Genomic DNA, 25069 nt, shown 5'->3' with positions numbered 1-25069 from the left:
AGTGACTGGAAGAGATGGAGGATGCCAAAATAGCCTCCCTCTGCCCACAACTTCTCTAGTCTTATCCCATCATGAAGTTCCATGTTTCCCTATCTCTTTGTCCCATATGATTTGGGTTGCTGTTGGTGGTGATGTTGATGGTAAAGAACTTCATAGTACAGCCCTTGATGAGAAATGATGAGAGTTGCAGGCCACAAACATCTGGAGGGCTGTACAGTCTGTGTAACTGTTCTACTGGCATCCCTTTCACACCACACAATTATAGCACTATGATTTCACTTTAATGGCCCTGGCAACATCCTACAGAATCCTGGGAAGTGAAATTTAGGGAGGGGCATTTGGAGTTCTCATCCAGGTGCATCACTCCATTGCCTCACTAAACTACAAATCCTAGGATTCCATAAGATGCAGCCATGAACTTAAAGTGGAATCATTATGCTATAATTACTGTATGTGGTGTGAAAAGGCCCCAGGTATTATAGAAGCAAGAATATAATGTTCAGTAACTATTTTCAAAACAGCTATGAATCTAGAAACAGAATGGTTCCCAATAGGCAAAGGAGTCAGGAAAAGAGTCAGGTAAGTTGAACCATACTTGTTCAGTTTATATGCTGAAAACTTAATACAAAGAGTAGGGTTAGACTTACAAGATGGAGGAGTGACAATAGGAGGAAGGAACATCAACAACCTAAGATATGCAGATGACACAATAATACTAGCGAAAAACATCATGGGTTTGGAACATTTACCAAGGAAGGTCAAGGAAGAAAGTGCAAAGGCAGACTTGCTGCTGAACATAAAGAAAACAAAAATAATGATAGTGGAGGATTGACATAAATTGAAATTAGACAATGGGATCAAACATCATTCAGAATGGAAATTGCAGTCAAGAGATAAGTAAAAGAGTAGGAATGGGAAAGGCAGCCATGAAAGAGCTAGAGAAGATTCTAAAGAGTAAAGATGTACAACTGAGCACTGAAGTTAGAATCGTCCAAACCATGTTATTTCCAATCACTATGTTTGGATGTGAGAGCTGGACAGTGAAAAGAGCACATAAAAAGAAAATCAACTTATTTGAGATGTGGTGTTGGAGAAGGATGCTGAGGATACCATGGCTAGCCAAAAAGACAATCAACTGGGTCCTTGAACAGATGAAGCCGGAAATATCCCTAGAAGCCAAGGTGACTAAATGGAAACTGTTGTACTTTGGCCAGCAAAATGTGGAATTAAACTATACCTTCTTTTTTTTTGTACTTGGAGGGGTGGAAATTAGCAAGCAAAAGGGAAATACAAGAGGAAAAATACCAAAAGCTGCACTAAGACATCTTCTGTTTGTTAACTGAAGGAAAAGTTAATGATTACCCCAAAGAATGAGAACTCTGAAGTCCTTTTCCAGTGTATGTGTGTCAGAGAGAGAGTTCATACAGTTTCAGAATGAGATTTTTTTTACTGATGTCTACAGGTATGAGAATCAACCCTTAATGGGGATCTCCATGTTACTGAAATCTATTAACTGCCAACCTGGCCAGCAACAAAGGAAGGGGTGAATTATTGGTAATTCATGAACATCTGTTGGAAATTTGAGATGACATTTCATTGGCCAGCTGCCTGAAAGATTCACCCTCTCTCTTTTGTCATCTTTTTGGTATTCACTTGACATTTCAATACAGTTTGTGTCTATGTGTGTAGGGTCCTTTCACGAGTCCTCTTTATCTAAATGATGTACATTCTGCATTCTAGATTGGTAGCATTTATTATTTCCCTTAAGCTATCATGCCATATATTTTCCTACATGAGAGAACCATGCTGCTGTCACTAACTTATAAAGGATATTAAAATGTTTATTGTGTATTATCACACAGAAGGAGCCTTCTTTGGTGTCCCAACAATGGGGACAACACATCATATGATGAAATGGCAAAGGGCCTTCTCTGTTGTGGCATCCCAATTTTGAAATGCCATCCTCATAGAGACCCTGTTGGCACCAATGTTGGTTTCCTTTTGGCACCAAATGAAAACATTAAAGCTGTTGGTTCCAAAAGATTTTCTCCATTTTGGACATGTATACATTTTTCTCCATTTCAACCTGTTATATAGTTAATGTTTTAGACATTAATTTTCATAGTTATTTTTTAACTGCAATATGAACAATCACAGCGAGAAGCATTTTTTAAACAGCAACAACCCAACACCCGTGGACAGTTAACATCCACTCAATAAAATAGTTATATTTACAACTCAAAATCCCTCCTAGAAAGGAGGAAGGATTTCACTGACTTCCAAAAAGCCATTAAAAATTAGTAAAATTAGAGTCCTTCCAGAAAGAAGTTCCAGCTTCTGGACATAATTAATAAATCATAGGCCTGTTACAGACAGCCAAAATAAAGCTTGTCGAGTCACAGTGGAGGTATGGTGTTTCAATGATGCACGTCTAGAGTCCGAAGTCGCACCAAAGCCACGCTCCAGCCCTAAGGACTGGGCGTGGCTTTGGGCTTTTGGACTCTTAGGACGCATGCATCATGAAACACCATACCCACTTGACTCGAAGCAGCTTTATTTTGGTGTCTGTAACAGGCCATGTTTGGTAGGGCTCGGGCAACTTGAAGCCACGGGGTGTAAACATCCCAAGGTCATTTCAGAAGCTCAAGCAAACAGTTGATGCTTTTCAAAAGAATGTGGCTGCTCCCTCCCACCCATCTCTATCTATTTGGCAGATTAGACCAATCACATTTAGTTCTCAGATCCACCTATCATGTCTGGTCCCAACAACCAGGTGAACCATGCTGTTCCCTACAGACCCCGTGAGGTATACATCTTTTGCACAAAAGTGACCCCCACATCTAATACAGAAGCTTCTAGTATGTGGACAACTGTAAAAATTACTCTCTCCTGTTAAGCAGACCTCAAAACATTTCTTATCTCCTTACTATTTTTGGTGACTACAAACTCTAGCAATGTTTGCTTTAGTTGGTGAAGCATTCTAATATGAAGCGTTTGGCAATAGAAACCCAGGTAACTGGATCGCTCCAGAGGGGTGGGTTTTTATTGTACAACTAGCATCATCATTTGCTGATTGATTTTTTTTTCCTCCTTGGATAGTTCATATTATCATAATTTTCTGAAATGGGAATCTAGGTCTGTGATATAGGCCTAAATCCAGTTGCTAGTTCCAGCAAGATAGGCCCTTAAAATGAGATTTATATGATGTTGGTTACTGTTCAGCAATTGGTTCAATGGGGTTTTTGTCCATTGGACTAGTAATTGGATTGCAACAGATTTTTAAAAAAGTAAAACACGCACGTTACAAGATGCATGTGAGCTGTGCATGTGCACTTTTAGTTACAATCCTTGATTCATGGAGTAAAGTTGAGCTCAAGCTTATTCTTTATGGACCAATATTAATAATGCAATGGCCTTTTCAGTATCCATTTTAGTCTGATCCCAGACTCCACACCATATGCGTATGCATGTATACCTACGTTGAAAATATATACATCATGCATCTGAAGAAGTGAAAGTCAGAGTACCGTATTTTCCAGCGTATAAGATGACTTTTTGACCCTCAAATTGGGTCAAAAGTTGGGGTCTCTTATACACCGGTTGAGCCCCAGCCCGGTGCGTGCACACTTGGCCGCCCACTTCTCCAGGTTTGGATTTGTTGTTTCAAGTTAACGCTACCCCTCTTCCTCAAAGCTGGCAGCCGGGGCCGTGCAGCGCTTGCTGGCTCAGGGACTCCAGAGGCCCCTTAGAAGCCAGTGTGGGGCTGCCGGCTTCCCAGGCCTCCAGAGGGCTGAGAAGCCGGCCACCCCGAGAGCACACGTGTGCGCTTCCTGGGGCCTCCGAGGCCTGGGAAGCTGGCCGCCTGCGCTGCTTCTAAGGGGCCTCCTGAGGCCCCTGAGCGGCCGTGGCACTCTCAGGCTGCAGCTTCTCGGCTCTGTGTGCCCCAGGAGCCAAGCAAGTTTGCTTCTGGGTGTGCCGCTTCTCCGCCCCTCTGGAGGCTGGGAAGCCGGCAGCCCCCCTGGCTTTAAGGGGCCTCTGGAGGCTCCCTGAGCCGCTGCACGGCCGGCTGCCAGCTTCTGAGGAAGAGGGGTAGCGTTATACGGTGAGTATATCCTAAACTCTATATTTTTCTTCAAAAAGTTGGGGGTCATCTTATATGCCCGGTCATCTTATATGCCAGAAAATACGGTAGTGCTTTGGTTGAGTGTTGGACTAAGACTCCAGAAGACCAGGGTTCAGATCTCTGCTCAGTCATGGAAACTCAGTAGGAGACCTTGGCAAGTCACACTCTCTCAGTGTTAGAGGAAGGCAATGGCAAACCTCCTCTGAATAACTCTGCCAAGAAAACCCTAGTATCATGGTTCCCATAAACTGGAGTTGACTTGAAACAACAAATCCAAAGGAGTGAATTATACACTTAAAAGTTTCTGCTAAAGTAGGAGTTCAATCATAATAGTATAGAGCAACTTGCAACCCAAGGTACTTATTGACCCTCACCCAAATTTCAAAAACCCTCTAAAAGCTTTGAGCCTTTTTCAAGAAGGATCTGTTACTTCTTCCCTTTTCTGAATCTGGCCCCATCCATGCTGGGTTTAGATTTGCCCTCAACAGATTAGTTCCAATTAAATGTGACCCTAATAATAATAATAATAATAATAATAATAATAATAACAACAACAACAACATCACCCATAATTATATGGCCATCAGCCCCAGTGTTCATAAGGGGGGCACTTTAAATTCAATGTATACGAGTTCCTTTTAACACAGCTTTCTTCTGAATGTTCTCCACGGCTTTCTTGGGATATGTGGAATCAATTGAAGACCCAATGTGGCTGTGGGAAATATTGATAACCCTTTCTGTGAACAGAAACAGGATTAGCAAGTGCTGAACAAAACTGACATTTTCTCATTCTCATTCAAAGGAGCAGAATTGGCTCATTCCCACTGGAAGAATAACCCGTGTTCTGATTCGGCTCTGCCCTGCTGACCAAACAGATTCCAAAAGGCCTCTCATTCCCACTATGAAAAGGGGGCCTGTTTGTAATCGATTTTCCCCATTGGCACGCTGTTCATTTCCATTGAGGAAGATGAAGCAGCCCTTGAGCCAGTCCCACCCCAACCCCTTCAGACAGTCCCAACTGAACCCTCTTTTGCTGTCTTCTTTCCCAATGTGCCTTCTACTCACCTAGCTCCCAGAGAATCCAGGGCTGGCTGGGCCTCCAGTGCTGCTGCTGGGCCTCCGCAGATTCCACTGGAGCTAGTGGGGCTTCCGGCACTGCTGCTGGGCATCTGCTGCCTCTCCAGGGCTGACAGCACTTGCGGGGCATCAGGTGCAGCACTGGGCAAGTGGCAGCAGCACAGCAGCAATGCTGGAAGCCCTGTAAGCTCTGGAGAAGCAGCAGAGGCCCGGCAGCAGTGGGAGCCCTGCCAGCTCTGGTGGAAGTGGCGGAGGCCCGACAGAAGCATTGGCGGTCCTGCCAGCCCCAGTGGAAGCCATGGAGGAAAGGAGGAAGATAGGAAGGAAGAGAGCTGGGAAAAGGAGAAGGAGGATGGATGGGGGATATATTTTTTTAAAAAAAGCAAAACTAATAGCAAAATAAGTAGAATGGGCTAGAAGCTACTTGCATTTGCAAGTAGCCGCTTTGCCAATGTATCAATTTTGTGATTAATTTTAATTTTTTTTAAAAAGGACCCAAAACAGCAGCACTCTCTGTGTGTGTGACACCTCTGCGGATGGATGACACACACCCCTCTGCCATTTGCCCCTCTCCTCTGACAGAATCGATCCTGATCTGGTGTTCCCACTTATTAGATGTGGGTCAGGATTGATTCTTAGCAGAAGAACCACTAAAAAGTGGCTACCAAAATACCCTGGGCTTTTGGTGTTTGCCTCCCTTTTTTCTCTACTGGAATTGTTCAAATGAGGATCATAATCGATTTCCAGTGGAAACTAGAGGCATCAGGATTCAAAGCTTTTGGTAATGGGAATGTAAACTATAAGACAGCAAAGATTAAAACAGTAGGTTGATATTACTGGGTGGAAGGTGATATCTTAGTATGATAAAACCAAGATATAAACAAATTCTTGGGCTGCATAGTATTTTATTCCCACCTTTGAGACTGTTTTTATTCATCATTCTGATACATGTTTCCTTTTCCTCCTTTAAAATTAAGTAAAATGGTACTTTTGCACTGTTTGTCTATTAAGCCCATTTTTTAAAAAAAAAATCTAGCAAACTTGCCCTTCAAACCGTGGCATCACTTCTACAAACCACAATCCAGTTTTAAAAAATGGAAGAAATGGTGGAGAAGCTACTTTCAGTATTAGAGGGATGCTGGCATTTCATATAAAATCTACCTACTTTTAAAAAGCATAAGTTGATTGTAACATCTGAGAGATGTTTTAATTTCAAGAGGCCTCAAATGCCATGAAACCCATTGGGTGATCTTGGGCAAGTGACATGCTCTCAGCCTCAGGGGAAGGCAATGGCAAACCTCTGAACAAATCTTGTCAAGAAAACCACATGATAGGTCTGCTTTAGGGTCACCATAGGTCAGAAATTACTTGAAGGCACACAGCAACAACAAAGAATGCTGCTCTATTTAATTTTAGCATTAGGCAGTATGTGGAGTATTGAAGTGCATTATGATTCAAAAACTCAACCTGGGGCCCATTCACTTCCCACAAATACTGCACTATAATTCCACTGTTAATTGCCATGCTTCCACCCTATGGCACCCTGGGGTTTGTAGTCTGGGGAGGCACTGGAGGCCTCTTGCTGAGAATTCTAAATCCCCCTCCTTAAACTGCAAATCCCACGATTCCGTAGGAAAGAAATTAAAGTGGAATCATAATACTGTGGATGATCTTCTACTCTTCCCTTCCAGAAAGATTTTCAAAGTATTTAATAATAACAGAAGGTTAACTTGCTTGTATTTTAAAAATTGATATAACAGGGTGATTCAATGCAGTGCTGTCAAAGTTTGGTTTGGAATAGATAATAAGAGGAAATAGCTTCAAAGCACCTTTTTTCTCCTTTCTTCTCTCTGACTTCCTTTTAATTTCCATATAGGTTTTCTTGGAATAAAGTTCCTGTGTTTTCATTGGGAGTATCTCCTAAGAAGGCCATAAATAGGAGTAAGAGAGAGAGAGAGAAGGAAAGAGAGAGAGAGAGAGAGAACAAATATTTCACCAAAGGAGAGCTCATATTTTCATAAAATTTGCATATGTTAATTGGTGCACATTAAGAAAGAATGGTTATATTCAAAATAGAAATGTAACACATTCCACCACAATGAGGAAGATCATGACTGAGGGACTCGACAGACTGCCCTGAAAGGGTGGGCTGGCGGTGCCCATTTTTGCTCCTAAGGGACGCTGCAGCAGTCAAACTGTGCAGCTTCCCTCCACACCAAAAACAAACCACTAAAATGGATTATTTTTGGTGAGCGTGGCCGATCCCATGAGTGCGCAATTGGTGCACTGTCACGCATTGCTGACGCAAGTGCAGTGTTGCAATGTGTGGATGCTGCACCACGCTTGCATCATCATGGCGGTCCCCATGTGGATGGGGCCACACCATAATGACGCCGCTGCTACTCTAGGGCTTCGAACCATGTAGTCGCTCTGCAATCCCAAGCCCTAAAATCGGCCCCAGAGTGCTCAAGAGCTAAATGTTGGCAGGCAGGTTCTTCAGGATCCTTGTATTTCCTTCTGATGGTTCTTTTCTTTAAACTGGATTTGGATTGGATAAAACCCATCAAACAAAGGATGCCTTAAAATCTGCCTGATCTCTATAAAATAGGATAGATGTACTAGTGTAACATACTGTATATAATGATGTATAAATCTAGAAATGTAGGTCAAAAACCTGAATTGACTTATCCATGGATCAATGTAAGTACTGTACTGTAATGCTTTTTTTTTTTTAAAGGAACCATCCCCTGGTGAAAGGCAAGTGTGTAATCTGTCCTTGAAGCACTAACCCTGCTCTACTCTCTCATCCATCCAGCCTTTAGTATGAGCAGAAATAGTTATGCCTGCTGGAATTTTGTTCTTTGGCATTGTTTTCCTTTGCTTTGTTCTTTATATCCTTTGTTACATGCCCCTAAGTTTTACCCTCGACTTCTCAAAATCCATCATTTTGGTCCCCAAATCTGCCCTTGACTTATAGTCGAGTATATACAGGTATGTGTAAAGGGGGAACAATGGCAAACCCAAGCATGCGGAATATCTTTTCTGTAAAAAGCTTTATTAATGAAATTTAGCAGTAAGGGCCATGGTGACCGTATGTACAGACAAACCCAGTGATAAATGGGACAGAACTACAAATGAGTGGCGCCAACCCCCCTCACTCCCTCCTGTTTTTCTTCTCTGCCCCTGACCCTACCCTTGTCCCATTCCCATCCAGTAGACTGGTAAGGCGAGGACAGATCACTCTTGTTGGAGATTTGAACTGTTCATTTACATGGATTTTTTTTCATGAAGAGCTTGGCAAAGTTGCTTTTTGACCAATAGCTGCATATCCTGTCTGTAGAATTTGTATAGCTGTCCCAAAGCAACATCTCCAAACCTGCAGCTTTTCTATGCTCTGGTGATGCTTTGCTTACTCCTGAGCACAGTTGCCACCTACTTTTGCTCTTCCGGTAATGTGGGAAAGAGGTACACTATCTGAGATGGGGCAATAATGTAGTTATGTTCCATGTTACCATTACCCCACCAAAAGTGAGGGTGGTCTAGCATAGAGCAGCCAACCCATAGTCAGCCCATGCCATGTTACTACAGTGGTGCCTCGGGTTACGAAATTAATTCGTTCCGCGGCTAATTTCGTAACCCGAAAAACCTTCGTAACCCGAATTGCCATAGGCGCTAATGGGGAAAAAAGCCGCGGCTCTGCCGCGGCTCCATTTAAAACAGCGCCGGAGTTTTTTCGTAACCCGAAAAAACTTTCGTAACCCGAAACAATAAATCCCTATGGGATTTTTTCGTATCCCGAAAAATTCGTAACCTGGGTATTTCGTATCCCGAGGTACCACTGTACTTAACCAAAGTTCTGTGACCATACTGGCTAAGGGATCCTGGGAATGATAATCCAAACAGGTTTTTTTTTTTTCTGAGCTGTGTTTAAGTGGCTGAGTTCATGTTTTTGATAGCTCCAGCAAGAAAGCAAACAAGGCCAAAATCTGAGTGGAGCACTGGTGGAATCCAAATGTCTGAAGGGTAACTTAGGGGCTGTGTCGACCACCTCTGACAGGGCAGCCTACAGCCACCTCCATCTTTGCCAGATTGGGGCCATGGCAACCGCACACCACAGACCTGATCTGGCTCCTTTTTGTACCCTGCAAAGGCTGCTGTAACGCCAGAGCCATGGCTTTATGGTACTCTTTTGGCACTCTGTCATGTGGACGCAGCGCCAAAGGAGCATTGTGATGCAGTGCGCCGTGTGATGCGGCATGCAGCATCACACCGCCATGGGGGCAGAGGTCAGCAGGTGTTATATGGATGCCATGCCCCAGCTCTGTCCCCAGGCTGGCCTTATTGGCCAGTCTACACAGGAACCAGTCTGGGATCAATGGCTACTCTTTCTTTCCCAGGTACACATGGGGAGCTGACAGTGTCTAACCACATCCCCATAGTAAACAGGTGGCTGGGTTAGATCTGTGTCTAAGAACCCTGTCTGGAGGCCCTTCGGCATCCATGGCAAAGGCATTGAGCAAGGAGATACTGGATACTTCCTTGTGCAATACCCATGAAAGTACTTCAGATGACAAAAGGACAACCAATAGGATTCTGGCCATTATCTCCTGTATAAAGACCTAACTTACAGCTGTGAGACCACAGAGGATTCTCATTTAGAACAGACTGTGACTTATTGGATTTGGTCTCAATCATAATAAATTTTTACTTGGAGCAACTGTAACTTTCCCCGAACTCTGGAGTCTGCCAGTGATTTGTGAGCACCTAATTAAATGGCTCATACAAAGCATTGTCTGTTTGCAATACAGACCTTTAGAGAACTAAAACAACTTGACCTCAGGGTCTAGCTGAGTTAAATGCCTTCTTTGCATGGAGGCTGGTTTAATTAGGAGAACATCTTTCCTGAGCCACAGGATTTGAATGCACTTTTGACCTTTTCAACTTCTTGTGTTGGCGTGTGTGGCCAAGTAATTTAAGTTCATCTGTAGTGTTTATTGCTGAGGACATGAGCAAGTGACCATCGCACAACGTTCATTGTAGAGTAACATTTCTATTCTCTCTCTCTGTCTCTCTCAGATGTTATACTCTCAGTGATCTCTAGAGGTCTTTGAATATATTCAAGGCTTGGTGTCTCCTACCTCCTGTTGTACTGATGGACAAATCTGTCAGTTTTTCTTGCTCCTACATTCACAGTTTTAAAATCTCTTGTTCTTTCAATTAGAATTCTAAAGAAATTTGAAGATTTGAGGAATTTATAACTTTAAAAAATAAATAAAATGAAGTTTTCAATCTTCTGCACTAGTCAAATTCAGTAAGTCCAACTATTCCTAGTCTAGTGATTATCACACTGTATCTGCCTGCAATATACGGCAACTATATAGAAACAATGATGGCAACCTTCATCCCTCACTAATATGGTTGAATGCACAAGGATTAAAAGTCAAGCATTTGAAGCCCTCTGCTTGGATGAACTAATCTCTCAGTTTTGCAAATCCCCAATATTTGATCTCTCTCTCTCTCTCTCTCTCTCTCTCTCTCTCTCTCACACACACACACACACACACACACACAGAGAGAGAGAGAGAGAGAGAGAGAGATCTTTTCGGGGTGAATTTATGAAGATCTGGACAACTCTTATCAAAAGGACAAACCAAACAAATTATCCTCCACCCCTAATATTTTGTTCTTTAAGGTAACTATTTTGCAAAATGATTCCAGTTTAAATGAGGAGCAAGGGTATCACTCCCTAAAGGGCAACTCCAGTTCCTAGATTTTCAGATAAATGCACCTATCAGAGATCTCTATTCTATAATCATGCTCCCTCCATTCTATCCCATTCCTTTTTAGTTTTGCCTTGCAACCAAGATAATCATTTACCAATATTTTGGAGTAGTGAGGAGCAGGAACCATGTTGGTTGGGAGATTCTGGGAGTTAAAGTCCAAAAAAAACAATTTCCATATTCTTATTTTTTCACATGTATACATGTCTGCCTGAAGATTGAGATCTATTAGAGAGGCTCTCTTCTGTGTCCCACTAGGGGGGGATAACATTGTGGGAGAGTGCAGAAGAGGTCCTTTTCAGTTTTGGTGCCCGCTTATGGAATGCCCTACCCTTGGAGGCCTGACTGGCACCAGTAGTGTCACAGGCAGGATGTGGAGTGTGTGAAATTCACTGGGTGACAACCAAGAAGGGGGGGGGGTGGCATTAGGTTGGCACTCTACTCCCTGCTTGTGCTGTTTGGGCTGCATGGAGGTTTTTTCAGGAACCCAGGCCTCATAGGAGGGCTTTTTCTGGCACCCAGGCCCCACGGAGGGGTTTTTCCTGGTGCCCAGGCCTCGTGGAGGGGCTTTTTCAGGCACCCAGGCCCTGCGGGGGGGGGGGATTTTTCAGGCACCCCTCCCCCCAAACCCCCCCAAAGTCATGGACTGGAAGTCCTGTCCCCAGAAGTCCTGCCCCTGTACCAGGTGTCACCTGGTGTGGGAACACCACTGACTGCCACCAACATTGCTTTCTTTTGGACAAAGCATGATTTTTTTATTAAAGCCTTTGGTGCCTAATGTAATTTTAAGCATTAACCTCTTCAAGCTGTTTCAGCTTATTAGAATTATTTAATATGTTCTCACTTTATTTATTTATTTAAATTTGGAATTTCCAAAATTGTTGATGTTGTTTTATCCGTTTGTTACCAGGATAAAAATATTTAAAATAAACAAATATATAAAAGGTTATACACACCTTAAAGAAAAACATTTTCTCAGTTACTTTCTGGGCTACCTTGCAAATAGTGACATATTGTCAATGCTATTCTCTTCTAGGAAAAGGGAATAAATCTGACTCACATTGAGTCCAGACCTTCTCGACTGAACAAAGATGAGTATGAATTTTTCATCAATGTGGAAAGCAAGAATGTTCCTGCTCTTGAGGAACTCATCAGGACCTTGAGAGACGACATTGGAGCAAATGTTCATGAGCTTTCACGTGAAAAGAGGAAGGATGCAGGTAAGAAAATTTTGTTGAGAACAACAAGATTTCCTTCCAACATCATGTGAGTTTTGTGCTCAAATTACCACCTGTGCCACCTCTGAATATGCAGTGATTTTTGTCAGGTCCTCATTTTTAAGTGAATTGATCTGATTTTCACTTCATATATACTTAGACTGGAATGCATTTATCTTTTTTTATTATTATTTCTTCATTTGCAGTACAGCCCTTGGTTTCAAAAATGTAAGAAATTTGAGCATTCCCCTTCTATCAAAACTCTGTACCAATCCTTCTGAAGCATTTCAGATTTCTTAGCTGCAGTTGCCTTTGTTCTGTTTGTAATTTTCATAACAACTGCCTACCAACAATGCAAAACAAAATTACCAACCCCTCCACCCAAATCCCTAAGGGGATAAGTGGGAACTCTTTTTCTTTTCTTTTTTCTATTTTTTTTAAACTCCAGACTGTAAAGGTTGCAATTTGTGGTACAGAAATGTTTGTGGTGTACTGTCATGAGTGGTGTTGAAACAGTAATGCTTACCAGGGGCCCTTTCACATTCACACAGTCATAGCGCTATGATTCCACTTTAACCCCCATCCTGTGGAATCCCAGGATTTGTAATGGAGTGAGGCCAAAAGTTTTCTGGCTGAGAATTCTAAATGCTCCTCCTTCAATTGCAAATCCTGTCATTTGGGATTATAATGCCATAATTGTGTGGTTCCGAAGGACTCCGGGAGGTGATTCAATTGTGATGGTGATGGGAAACATGGCCCCACAAAGCATAACTCAAGAAGCTACATGAGGGCTGTAAATTATGCAGCTCTAGTGTAGAGGTAATTGGAATAGAGGTAATTGGAGTACTTATGGGCAACTATTTTATCCCTAATCCAGAGCTTGAAAATATTAATTTTGGGGGGCAGCATCCCCCAGAATCCCTCAGCCAGCAAGCCAATTGTCAGAATATACCCCATATACACAAGAACATGACATACCAAACCAAGCCATGTAGCCAGAGGTGGCCAACTATGGAAAGTCTGGGAGGTACCACCATCCAATTTTCCATAACTAGATTTACACAAACTGCATTTATTTTTTAAATTTTGTTTTATTTATATACCGCTATTCCAAAGATCATAGCAGTGAACAGCAAGTAAGCTAATTAGCAAGTAAGCTAATTTGCCCCCAACAGTCTGGGTACTCATTTTAGCGACCTCGGAAGGATGCAAGCCTGAGTCTCAATTCAACTCCGTCCTTCCACACTTTAAAGAAAACCCTTCTATTTGTGCATATGGGCTGTTTTAATCCCCCTCCAAAGGTGTGGATGAAATGCATAATTGCATTATGTGGAACATTCTAGGTCTTCTGAAGGGCGCAATTGTTCTCTTTTTGGGGCCAAATACAGGGTGAAAAGTTGGTGAAGTGATATCAGGGGAATGGGAACAAGGCCACACTAGGGACCTTGACTGGTTATAGGCTACACAATTCTAACACCTAATGGAGCACAGCACGCTTTTCCCAAAAGGGTAAGTTAGAAACATCTGAGAAACCTTTACCTTTATGAGTCCATAAGTTCATTTGTTTATGTTCAATACTGAACAGGTATGATTAATTTACAAATAATAAATATGCATATTGGTAGAACAGTCTACTGGGGACAGCCAAACAGTTACAAAAAATATCATTCCTGAAGAGAAAGCCTGAATGCTCATTGCACCCTCTTCTCATTTTCACCCACACCCATCCCAGTCTTATGAATACAGCGTTTTGGACAGCAGATGTGATCCTAATAGGATTTCAGTTAAGGTTGAGCTTTCAGTGCTTTAGGCCTGCTGCCTCTTCCTTCCTGGGAGCAACATGAAAGGGTAAGAATACCTCCCTGAAATAAATCCTGATAATCTCCTTACCCTTTCTTTTGTGTCCTATCCATGACATTGCAAAGGGGAAGAGAGAAATATTTGGAGGAACTGGACACCACCATTCAGGAAAAGAAAATGAGAGACAATACATTATGCGTTGGCAGGGAGTCATAGTCACCTAAAATCAAAGATTTAATTACTTGTTCAGGTTAGGAGGATTTTAAAAAAAATCTTCATTCTTCATTATAATTTTACTGCCTCCCCCAATGGAGAAGACAAAATTCTATTTCATTGTCAAGCATCTCAAAGCTGTTTTTTGGCAACAAGGTTATAGTAATCAATGGATCTAATTTTTGAGTAAATGTGGTGAGGATTTGGACACTGAAAGCTGAGATACACATTTATGGAATACTCTTGTGAAGTTTCTGCAAGTATAGCCAGTCTTATCTTTTGGAAAAGGTGCATGAGAGTGGCAGATTCTAGAACTGATGCAATTTCCCTGTCTCTATTTTCAATGCACTATTAAAAAAAAACACAAGCTGTCCTGTGAGCCTTTTTTGTTGGAGGATAGGGTATAAGTACAATAGATAGATGGATGGATGGATGGATGGATAATCTAGAGCAACCTTTCTAAAACCTTTTAACCTTAGTTGAACTCTTGCAATTTTTTTAGGTTTTAGGGAACATATGGATAAAAATTGTTATATCTGTAGCTCAAAAATATAATCTATGTTTTTATTTTTAAAAAAGCATGATCTCTTGAAGAACAACCTCTTAAGGAACTGTAGAGTTCCAGAGAATCATGGTTGAGAAACCCTGGTCTAAAGTATGACATCACATGACCTAACCTCTTGGGGCCACCTGAACATAGGTTTCCCAGTAGTTTGATATAAAGAATTAGACTAGTCAAAGATCTGTCATATATCAGGTGGCCAGATGGAAAAGATGGTTGCACTCCTGCAGAAGAGGCAATTACAGCTAGATCTGCTGAAATGCCATCTTCTATGCAACTATTAACTGTGATGAAACCATGTCCTCTTTTCCATCTGGCCATTCTAGTTTTTGTTCAACCGCTGCTTATTATTTTGTCCAACCCCAACAAACTGTGGTTAAATTTATTCATGGTTTAAAAGTTAAGGGCAAGCCATGGCTTCAGACACTGGTTTGCAAAGGTAAACTGTAGTTAATCAAAAACAGAAGGAAAAGTTTCTAGTCTTTTTTTTTTTAGATTCGTGTTGGGAAATGAAAAGGAAGAAGGGAGTATAGATGTGTATCTTTGGGCCTTTGGTATCTGTTGGTCTTTGGTTCCAGAGCCACCTGTGGATACCAAAATCCATGGATACTCAAGTCCCATTATATACAATGGTGTAATCAAATTGCTTACCTTATATAAAATGATGAGAAGCTCAAAGGTTTGCATTTTGGAATTTAAAAATATATATTTTAAAACTGTGGGTGGTTGAATCCATGGATGCAGAACCTGTGGATATGGAGGGACAACTGGAGAACAAGAGTTCTAGATAGGGGTTGGGGGTGTGCTATGGTGTCAAAGCATGTTTTCATGGGGGCAAAGTTACCTAAAAATCACACCAATTATTTTTTTTTTAAATGAGGAATTCAGCAGGCTTTGCAAGACTGGCTGAGGTGGGGACTTCAAGTGTCAAAAAGCTGGAATCCAGAGATTGCAAGTGACCCACAGCCTCCATTTTTTCATCCCTGATCTAGAGAGAGACACATTCCCTGCTCCTGGTTTACTGTGACATCTGAATGCAGCCACTATATCTGCAATGTCATACCAGATGCAGGACTTTTTTTTTTTTAAGAAAGGGTTCAATGGATTTGTCATTAAAACTGTACATCTTTTTTTAGAAAACCTTTAAAAAAAAGAGGACAATTGAACATTTAGTGTTAGACCCTTTGGAGCCCTGAATAAAAAGATTAAGTATGATCCTACTTCAGCAGGGAAATGAAGATACAATTTATTGCTGTCCAGAGACAGCTGAGGGTCTATACAAGCCTTGTTTGCTGGGACCCTGGGGGTGACCAGAGCAATTGGCTCTTTTTTTTTAAGGACTCAGACCTGTGCCTAGAAAACACAATAAATTTTCAAGTCCTACCTTTGACCCCTCCCCAGAATGGGCAGAGTTCTGCAGAACTTCTGGAGCCCTGTGAATTTGTTGCCCCTCATATAAACCACTGATTAGCATCCCATTAAGTATCTGACCCCCATGTTAAACTAGTCACCACTTGGGTGTCCTCAGCAAGACTATAAAACACGGCTGTTCCTCTAGCAGGCAAATCAATATTTATTACTGATCAGCCCAGCCTGTGCCCTGCAGAGCTTCACAGAGGGTCAGTGTTGCAACAGCTCAGCCTGGCCATTCATTAATGGCAGCGAGAAGAGACAGTGTGTCTGTTGAACAGGGGCAAGAGAAAGCATGTTGAAGCGCCTTGTTGCTTGACATTTTAGGGAAAGTGACAGTTAGATGGATTTTTCACTCTGTATGTATATAAAATCTATCTAGAGAAAGAGAGACAAAGAGAGAGATTTGGCTATCTATAGAAATAGATATAAATGATGTATCATTTTACTTGAACTACTGAGGAATGTTTCCCCTAAAAGGCATTGCTATTGGATCTGGGCATAGAGTGAGCACTGCAGTTCAAATTAGCCTTTGTACAAAATGCCAGCTGTTGATTCCAGTCTTCCCCATTATGGTCTCCTTCAGATGTACTGAACCACAGTTACCATCATCCTCAGCCAACACAGTTGATCTAACCCAAAATTTCTAACAGCATCCATCTGAAAGCTCCAGAAAGCTGAGAATTAACAATGCCTGGTGCTGATAGCCAGTTCCTACCTTCCATTTGTTCTAGCTATATCTAGGAACCAGATGCTGATAACATTTAAACATGGAGGCTCACATACTTATACTGCAATCATGTACTTGCTTACAGGGGATTAAGTACTGTTGAACGTAATGATGCTTGTAAGTATTTGTTGTAGTAGTATGCTTTCAAGTTGTTTCTGACTTATGGTGACCCTATGGTGAACCTATCACTGGGGGTTCTTGGCGAGTTTCTTCAGAGGGGGTTGTAGCACACAACATTTATACTACTATTTTATCTTTATTGCTATGTTTTTAAAATGACTTTGTACGGTTTTAAATTATCAGTGTTTTAACTTCATTCCTAATTTAAACTTTAAAAACTTTTACATCATAAGATTTTTAACTACATCTGAATTCTTCACTATTAGCTGCATTAGCTTGGGTTCTAGTTGCACAGCACAAATACTGTATATCCAAAGAGCTAATAATTTGCTGCTGCTGCCCTCTACTGAGGAATGTCTAAATTTTATCTCTTAACACAGGTGGATTTTTTCTTCTTTTTTAAAAGCCATATACACTTGTGTCAGTTTTATAAACAGAGGCTTTTAAGAGTGGTATAAGCAATGGAATTTCACTTAAATCATATTATACATGTAAGGTGTTTTGAACAAGAACTAAAGTGTCTTACAAATGCCAGAGATTTAGCCTACTTCAATGTTCAGAACATGTTGCTCTCCAGTTGTGTTGGACTACATGGATTATGGGTGTTTTAGTTCAACACACTTTGGGAAGTAGAGGGAAGGGGGGTTTGGAGGGGTCTCATTCATGTGGTCACTATGAGTCAAAGTTGACTCGAAAGCAGTTAACAACAACAATGACAACAGGAGGTAGGTGTAAAGATTACTGATATGAGGACCGGGATGAGCATGCCTCTGCAACCATGTCAGAATCCTTTTCTTGCATAAGCAGTTCCTATTGAGCTCACTGGACTCACCTCTGGTTAAATGTATGTTTATGTACTATATATTTATAGGCTTGAAAACAGAGAGGACTTTCACATTACTCAATTATAGTGCTCTGATTCCAGTTTAACTGCAATGGTTCCATCCTATAGAATCATTGTGTCTGGAGTTTAGGGAAGAGCTAGCATGGTTTGATGATTTGAGCATAGGACAAGGAGATCAGGGTTTGATTTGCTGCTTGGCCATGGAAACCCACAAGATGACTTTAGGTAAGTCACACACTTTCAGCCCCAGAAAGCTCTGTAATAGGTTTGCCTTAAGAGTCACCATAAATTGGAAATGACTTGAAGGCACACAACAATGACATTTGGAATTTTCATTCAGAGAACTCTAGTGCCTCATCAAATTATCAATCCCAGAATTTCATAGGATGTTGCTATGGTATCTTAAGTTGAATCATACTGTAATAATTGTGTGTTATATATTTATTATAAAAAATTAAAAAAAAAACAATTTGGGATTAAGAATGGGTAAGAGTAGATGTCCTTGCAAGGCCAACACAAGAGACTGCCTATGGCCCACAGTCTGAATTTTCCTTATCCCTAATTTATAAGCTTCCTAGTAAGTGCTACCTGGAAGTAAAATTCATTTAAAATAGCAAGCCTTTGCTTTTGAGTAAATGTACACAGCACTACATCACTAATCTAGTTCACTATACATGACCTAGAACCATACTCACATTTACCCATGAAGAAGTCTAACTGAACACAATAAACCTTATTTTAAAGCAGATGTGTCTAAGATTGCATTATCAAGGTAGCAAATTTTGATGATGATGCCAGCTGACATGTAGAACATTTCAGATGGCAAATATACCAGAGAATCATTTTTAAAAATTAACATAAAAAAGAATCCACGAGAGGAAGAAACACTGCATTCTCTAAAGCCATCTGTACCATAGTCCAATACAGAGATATCCATAGTTAAATCCATGGATTCTACTGTTTTAGTGTACCTGGCAATATACAGGCATGGGGTCCTAGTTGACAGATTACTGTTTTTTTAAAAAAGATGATCTTCATGTGGTTTTGAAAGACAGAGGAACAGAGAAAAATATATACATGGGTTATGTTCCTCACCTAGGACCTAGCCAACAAAGGTCTTGTTTAATGGAAAAGATTGTGTTCGTAAGTTTTGGAAACATTCATTTACAACATTTCCACTGCACTTCCAATCTTTCCTTCTTATGTGTGTTTGTTTCATAGTAATTGTCAGGCAATTAGTGATCAAGTGGACAAGGATTACACCTTGTGGTGGTGGTTTCCTATGGCAGTGGAGTGGTGATTCCTCTCCAGGTTTTGATGCAAACTATAAAAGAACTATCCAACGCGGTGAACTCATTTTGCAGATAGGGCTCAGCACTTTGGACAGCTCTGTATCAAAACCTGGCACAGATTCACTTCCCCACTGAAATACCTGCAGACACCACTAGATTATATTTTCATTTTTTATATTCTTTTAATGTAATGACTACAAACAAACAAAACTAAACAAAGAAAATCTAAAGGCAATGAATGTTTCTTTTCTCTCTCGCAGTACCATGGTTCCCAAGAAGTATTCAAGAACTTGACAGATTTGCTAATCAGATTCTCAGTTATGGAGCAGAACTGGATGCTGACCACCCAGTAAGGCAAAAAAGTTTGACTCTCTCTTTCTCAGTCTCTGTATCAGTCATTGGGCAGATTCAGATGGGGCGAATTCAATGCTAACTGGCTGACTGCATACAGCTGTTCCTGCCTTGCTATACTCAATTCCCATGACACATGCACCCATCCAAAAAAATATAAATACCCATTTTTTTGCATTCCTGTCATCACCATCACTTTATCTTTTGTGTGATAAAGGTGATAATTTAAGAAAACACATCCAGGGGTTGGCCATATAGCAAAGCATGTTAGCATAAAACTCAGCCAAGTTAAAATTTTATATAAATGAATCCTTAATGGAATCCCCTTCAGTAAGAAATCTGGTTGCTTCCCCATCTTTTCTTTCAGATGGCAGTTGAAAAGATACCTATCTGTAGAAGGTTGCATGGAATACATGTTTGATCTGCCTTTTATTGCTTCTTCTTTGTCTTCCTTGTATTGTGCATTAGCATTTTAGCATATATTTGTACTTTTATTTTAGGTGTTAGTATTTTGTGATTTTAGTTCATTGGGAGAGGGAGGCAGATTGTTAGTCACACCAAACAGAGTATAAATTGAAACAGTAGTAGATGTAGTAATAATAATAGTAGTAGTAGTAATGGACAGCAGGAGCACAATCTGTTAACACTCAGAAGACAGGAAAGCACATTTTATTTTGATGTCAGGAGATGCAAAATTACTGCTATTAATTTAACCAAAGCTGAATGCTTGTAAATAAATTACATGCAATGCAGAAAAAAAAGAAATAATAATTACTGCTATTATGCTAATTGATGCAGAGTGATTAGTCTTTCGCTAGCTCATGAGCTTCATTTAAAATGAGTGACATATTCTGTACAATTATTTAGCACACAATATTTGGTAGAATCCGAAAAGAAAGCATGCGGAATGAAAAGACCTAATTGCTCTGAAGAACAGAGTGAGTGAAAGAGCCCTCTCAAGGCTTCTGTCAGGGATAAAAGAAGACTGTCATTGAAAGTGAGACAAAAATTGTCAACAAAACCAAACCAAATCTCAATGCACTGAAAGGAAATATGTATTCTAGTTCTAACTGCTATTAATTAAATAACAGTTCCTTTCCTTTAGATTGAGGGGGATCAGAATGCAAATCCACATAGAGTGAAATGACATTTAACATGTTGAAAAAAATAAGCTAACTTTACTGTTGTTATTTTATACAATCCTGAATATTTTCTCTGACAGGCCAAGGAAGATCCATTTCATATTTTTAACTGGGTACCTGACATTTCTCCAAATCTCTCCTTTGTTAATTTGGATTGAGGGTTAAACTGATCCTAGCTTCCACTGGACAAATTGTCTGCCTATATGTAGGCATAGGTGAGGTAATGGATCAAGATTGTGCTGCTAGCCACCTGTTGAAAACACCATACCCTTTTTGATGCATCTGCATTGGGTACCAATTTTGTTTCTGGGTGAAGTTCCAGGTACTAGTTTTTACTGCTAAAGCCCTAAATTGTTTGAGCTGCAAATATCACCTCCTTTGCAAGCCTTCTCTGAGGCCTTAAGTTCATCAAGTGAGTTCCTCATTGCTGCTTCTTCTCTTAAGACACTCTTCCACCAAATTTAGGGGCTTTTCTTTCATGTCTCCAGAGTGGTAAAAATGAATCTGTAGTGAAATAAGATTGACTTCTACCATTTGTCCAATGCCTGTCATTTTTGCTCAGCGGTTACAAAGTTAAGAACATAGAGGTGAGCTTAGAAGGGAAACAGGAGGAAGATTTCAGAGGAAGTGATGGAGGAAAACTTACTTTCTCTAGGTAGACTCAAAAGTTTGTTTGTTGACCAACTATGAAATAATGAGACTAGACACTATATTTAAGGTTAAACAAGTACCATTTTTGTTGACCTAAAACTTAGTTAAATGTTTTGGCATGGTGAGCATTGAAAGAAATGTGATGGTCAAAGTGTTGTACACAGACTTGGGAGATCCAGGTTCTGCTCTCCCATTTCCAAGGTGTGAAATTCATTGAATAGTCTTAGACCCAACACTCTCTCAGACTCACCCTATTGTACAGGGCTAATATGTAAATAAAGAGAGATAAGGACAGCAGTGTTTTAACTTTTTGGCTCTTTGGAATAAAGCGGGATATAATGTAACAAAAAGGCAAAATAAATTAAGTCACCTTGACATTTGGGTTCTGAAGTGCTCACAAAACAATTGTTTCCATAATATTTCTCCAGGGTTTCAAAGATCCTATTTACCGGGCCAGAAGAAAAGAATTTGCAGATATAGCATACAACTATAGACAGTAAGTGTGCAAGCTGCAATCTACAAAAACAACCTCTTCTCTATCTTGAAATTAGGTGCATAACGATGAACCTGTTCATTCTTTCAATCATGCAGAAATGTATCTGGGGATGCAAGTGGTTATAGAAATGCCATATGCTGCTCTTTACTAATTGCTGTCAGTAGGTCTCTATCTCAGCCAAACAACAGTCTTTGCTCACACATGTTGTAGGATCTGGGCATGCAATCAGCAAGAAGACCTTCTGATTTACCTCGTGACGCTTAAATTAATGTAGGTTGGCTTGTTCTTCAGCCATTGTTGTTTATTCACCTGCTTCTGTTGGGAATAGTGCAAATGGTTTATTGGAGCCAAGATAGGGTCGAGGAAGACAGACATCTGATGCAGAACTCAGTAAGTTAAAAGGCTGCAGCAAGATATGGACCTACTAGATAGAATGACATGGACAGAAACTGTATAGACCCATGTGTACAAATTTACTTTTTAGAAAGACCTACCCTTCTAGATCCAAAGTTCACATTTAAAAAGATCTTTCTATTGTACTTTCTCCAAAAGCAACTGAAATAGTTTTGAAAAGCATACCCATACCCTTCTCATCAAGATTGTTGCCGTTCTACCCATAACTGAGCATGAATCTGTGTTTGAACCACATGCTATTCTTCATCCAACATTTGACAACATTAAACCCCTTTTAACTAGAAAAGTAAGAAAAAGGGGTAATGTTACTTTTTGGCTTTTTTTTAACAGCCTAGGCTATTTGTAACTATTTACTGCCAAGCTCCAGTGCAAGTGGTGTTGGCTCAGACACAATGCTACTCCAAAATTTGGCTTTGGGGAATTCAGCTCTGAAACACATTCACATCCCACATGGCCAATGGATTGTGGAAGTTGTATTTCAGAAGAGTAACTTTTTGCATTGTTTAGCCCTGCAAGAATGATCTGTGTGCACATGTACACATGTTCTCTCTTTCCTTCCCTCATTTTGTCCAATTCCAAATGAGCAGCAATCATAATTTTCCATGCATTTAGTTAGTGCCTATGTGGAAGTACTCAGGAAAACTAGCATGTATGTTACTCTTTGCTGTACATAGAATTATTACAGATTCTCTAATCCAGTCCTGTGTTGGATGCAAAAAACCCAGACCTGGGGCTTGCCTACACCAGAGCTACCCTGAGTACCCTTTCCTCCATGAAGACATTGGGTAGATTGTCTACACTACCCAACTGTTCTTGCTATTTCCTGGGTCCACTTCCACTGCCCCTGACACTGCTGCTTTTCAAAATCAGGACAGTTCCTGGCAGACATCACCATTTAATGTCCAGGCCAGTTCCCAGCCCAAAGTTTCCCCCCCCCTCCTCCTCCCTTGGCAGCGCCGCCTCCACAGGTGCACCTATGAGTTCTGAGGCAAATTAGATGCCCAGTATGTGATCTGGGAGCCTCATCTGTGCTACCACCAGGAGAAGAAAACCAGATTTAGGATGGGCTACAGAGTTGAGACTGCCATGGTCGCCTTAGTCGATGATCTCAGTCTGGGCACTGACAGGGGAAGTGTGACCCTGTTGGTGCTCTTGGACCTCTCCGTGTCCTTCGATACCATTGATCACAGTATCCTTCTGGAACACCTGAGAGAGTTGGGAATCAGGAGTACTGTACTCCAGGGGTTCCGGTCCCGTCCTACCTCTCGGGCAGATTCCAGTTGGTGTTGTTTGGCCAAGAGGGAGCTCAAGTCAGGTGTCCCTCAAGGTGCAATTCTGTCCCCAATGCTGTTTAACATTTACGTGAAGCCGCTGGGCGAGATCATCCGGAGACATGGGGCTGGGTGTTATCAGCACGCTGATGATACCCAGATATATTTCTCTATGTCTCAGACTGATGCAGTGACTAAGGATGGCATCTCTCCTTTGAATGCCTGTCCTAATTCGGTAATGGACTGGATGAGGAAAAATAAACTCAAATTGAATCCAGGTAAAACAGAGGTACTTGTAATAGGGACCCCTAATCTGGGAATGGAGTTATGCCAGCCAGTTCTGGATGGGGTCACATTTCCCCTGAAGGACTCTGTCCGCAGCTTGGGGGTGCTCCTGGACTCGTTGCTTCAACTGACAGCTCAGGTGGATGTGACAGTCAGGAGCACTTGCTATCAGCTTCGGCTGATAGCCAGCTGCGCCCCTTCCTGGAGCCGGGAGACCTTGAAACAGTAGTACATGTGCTGGTAACCTCTTGATTCAACTTCTGAAACATGATCTACATGGGGCTACCCTCATGCCAAGTTCAGAAACTTCAATTGGTACAAAACATGTCAGCCAAGCTGGTCACGGGCACATCCAGAACTGCCCATATTACAGTGGTTTTAAAATCTCTCCACTGGCTGCCTATCAGTTTCCGGGCAAGGTACAAGGTGTTGGTTCTAACCTTTAAAGCCCTTCATGGCTTGGGTCCTGACTACTTGCGGGAGCGCCTCCTTCTATACAATCCACCCCACACACTTCGGTCCTCTGGGAAGAATCTGCTACAACCTAAGAAGACCAGACTTTCAGTGGTGACCCAGAGGACCTTCTCATCAGCTGCTCCCAGGCTCTAGAATGACCTGCCGGACAAGATCAGCCATATTACCACCTTGGAAGCCTTTAAAAAGGCTATTAAGATGGATCTCTTCCAGCAAGCCTTCCCAGAGTAGGTTAGATCCATTAGATCAGTTAGACTTGCCTCCCCCCTCTATTGATATCTCTATTTATACCGATACCAAAATTGATTGATACCATCACCCCCGTCCCCCCTCCTCTAGAAGACGATTCATTTCTTGTGCTAATCTGCCCAAAATTTCAATGTATTCCTATTGAATAGTTTTACATTTTTTTTATGTTTAATCTCTTTTTATGGGTTGATCATTGTTTTTATGATTGGGGGGAGAGTTGGTGTTTGGGGTTTTTTTATTTGTAATTTTTAATTGTTTGATGTTTTATTTATACTGTTGGAATCCACTTTGCTTCCTTTGTGAAAAAACAAAATACAAATAAATATTATTATTATTATTATTATTATTATTATTATTATTAAAACCTCATTGTTTGGATCAAGAATTGGCCTGGACATTTAAATGGTGGTGTCTATTAGAGCAAACACCAGAGAAAACTCTGGAGTGTAAAAACTCTGCAATAAGATAAGATATTCTGAATATGGAATGGATACTGCCAGGCATTGTGTGGCTGTATTGTCCCAGATGGTGGGTTGTTGTTGTTGTGTTTGTTTTTCCAGTCTTTCTT

General features: G+C 41.1%; 1 protein-coding gene across 2 annotated transcripts in view; it reads left to right on the top strand.

Annotated features, from left to right (window-relative positions):
* The window catches only part of PAH (phenylalanine hydroxylase), a 41071-nt gene that overhangs the window by 3642 nt on the left and 12360 nt on the right, over nt 1–25069 (top strand). For both annotated transcript variants that reach the window (XR_006104225.1, XM_042470036.1), the window contains exons 3-5: nt 12017–12200; nt 19429–19517; nt 21741–21808. Coding sequence is in view for 1 of the 2 variants with exons in the window: in XM_042470036.1 (XP_042325970.1) it covers nt 12017–12200; nt 19429–19517; nt 21741–21808 (341 nt within the window). In the remaining variant the exon portion in view is untranslated. The remainder of the gene's footprint in view (nt 1–12016; nt 12201–19428; nt 19518–21740; nt 21809–25069) is intronic.

The sequence above is a fragment of the Sceloporus undulatus genome, chromosome 5 (genome assembly GCF_019175285.1).
Source record: "Sceloporus undulatus isolate JIND9_A2432 ecotype Alabama chromosome 5, SceUnd_v1.1, whole genome shotgun sequence".
Classification (NCBI taxonomy): domain Eukaryota; kingdom Metazoa; phylum Chordata; class Lepidosauria; order Squamata; family Phrynosomatidae; genus Sceloporus; species Sceloporus undulatus.
Note: the sequence above shows the minus strand (reverse complement) of the source record. Positions and strands in the feature narration are given on the sequence as shown.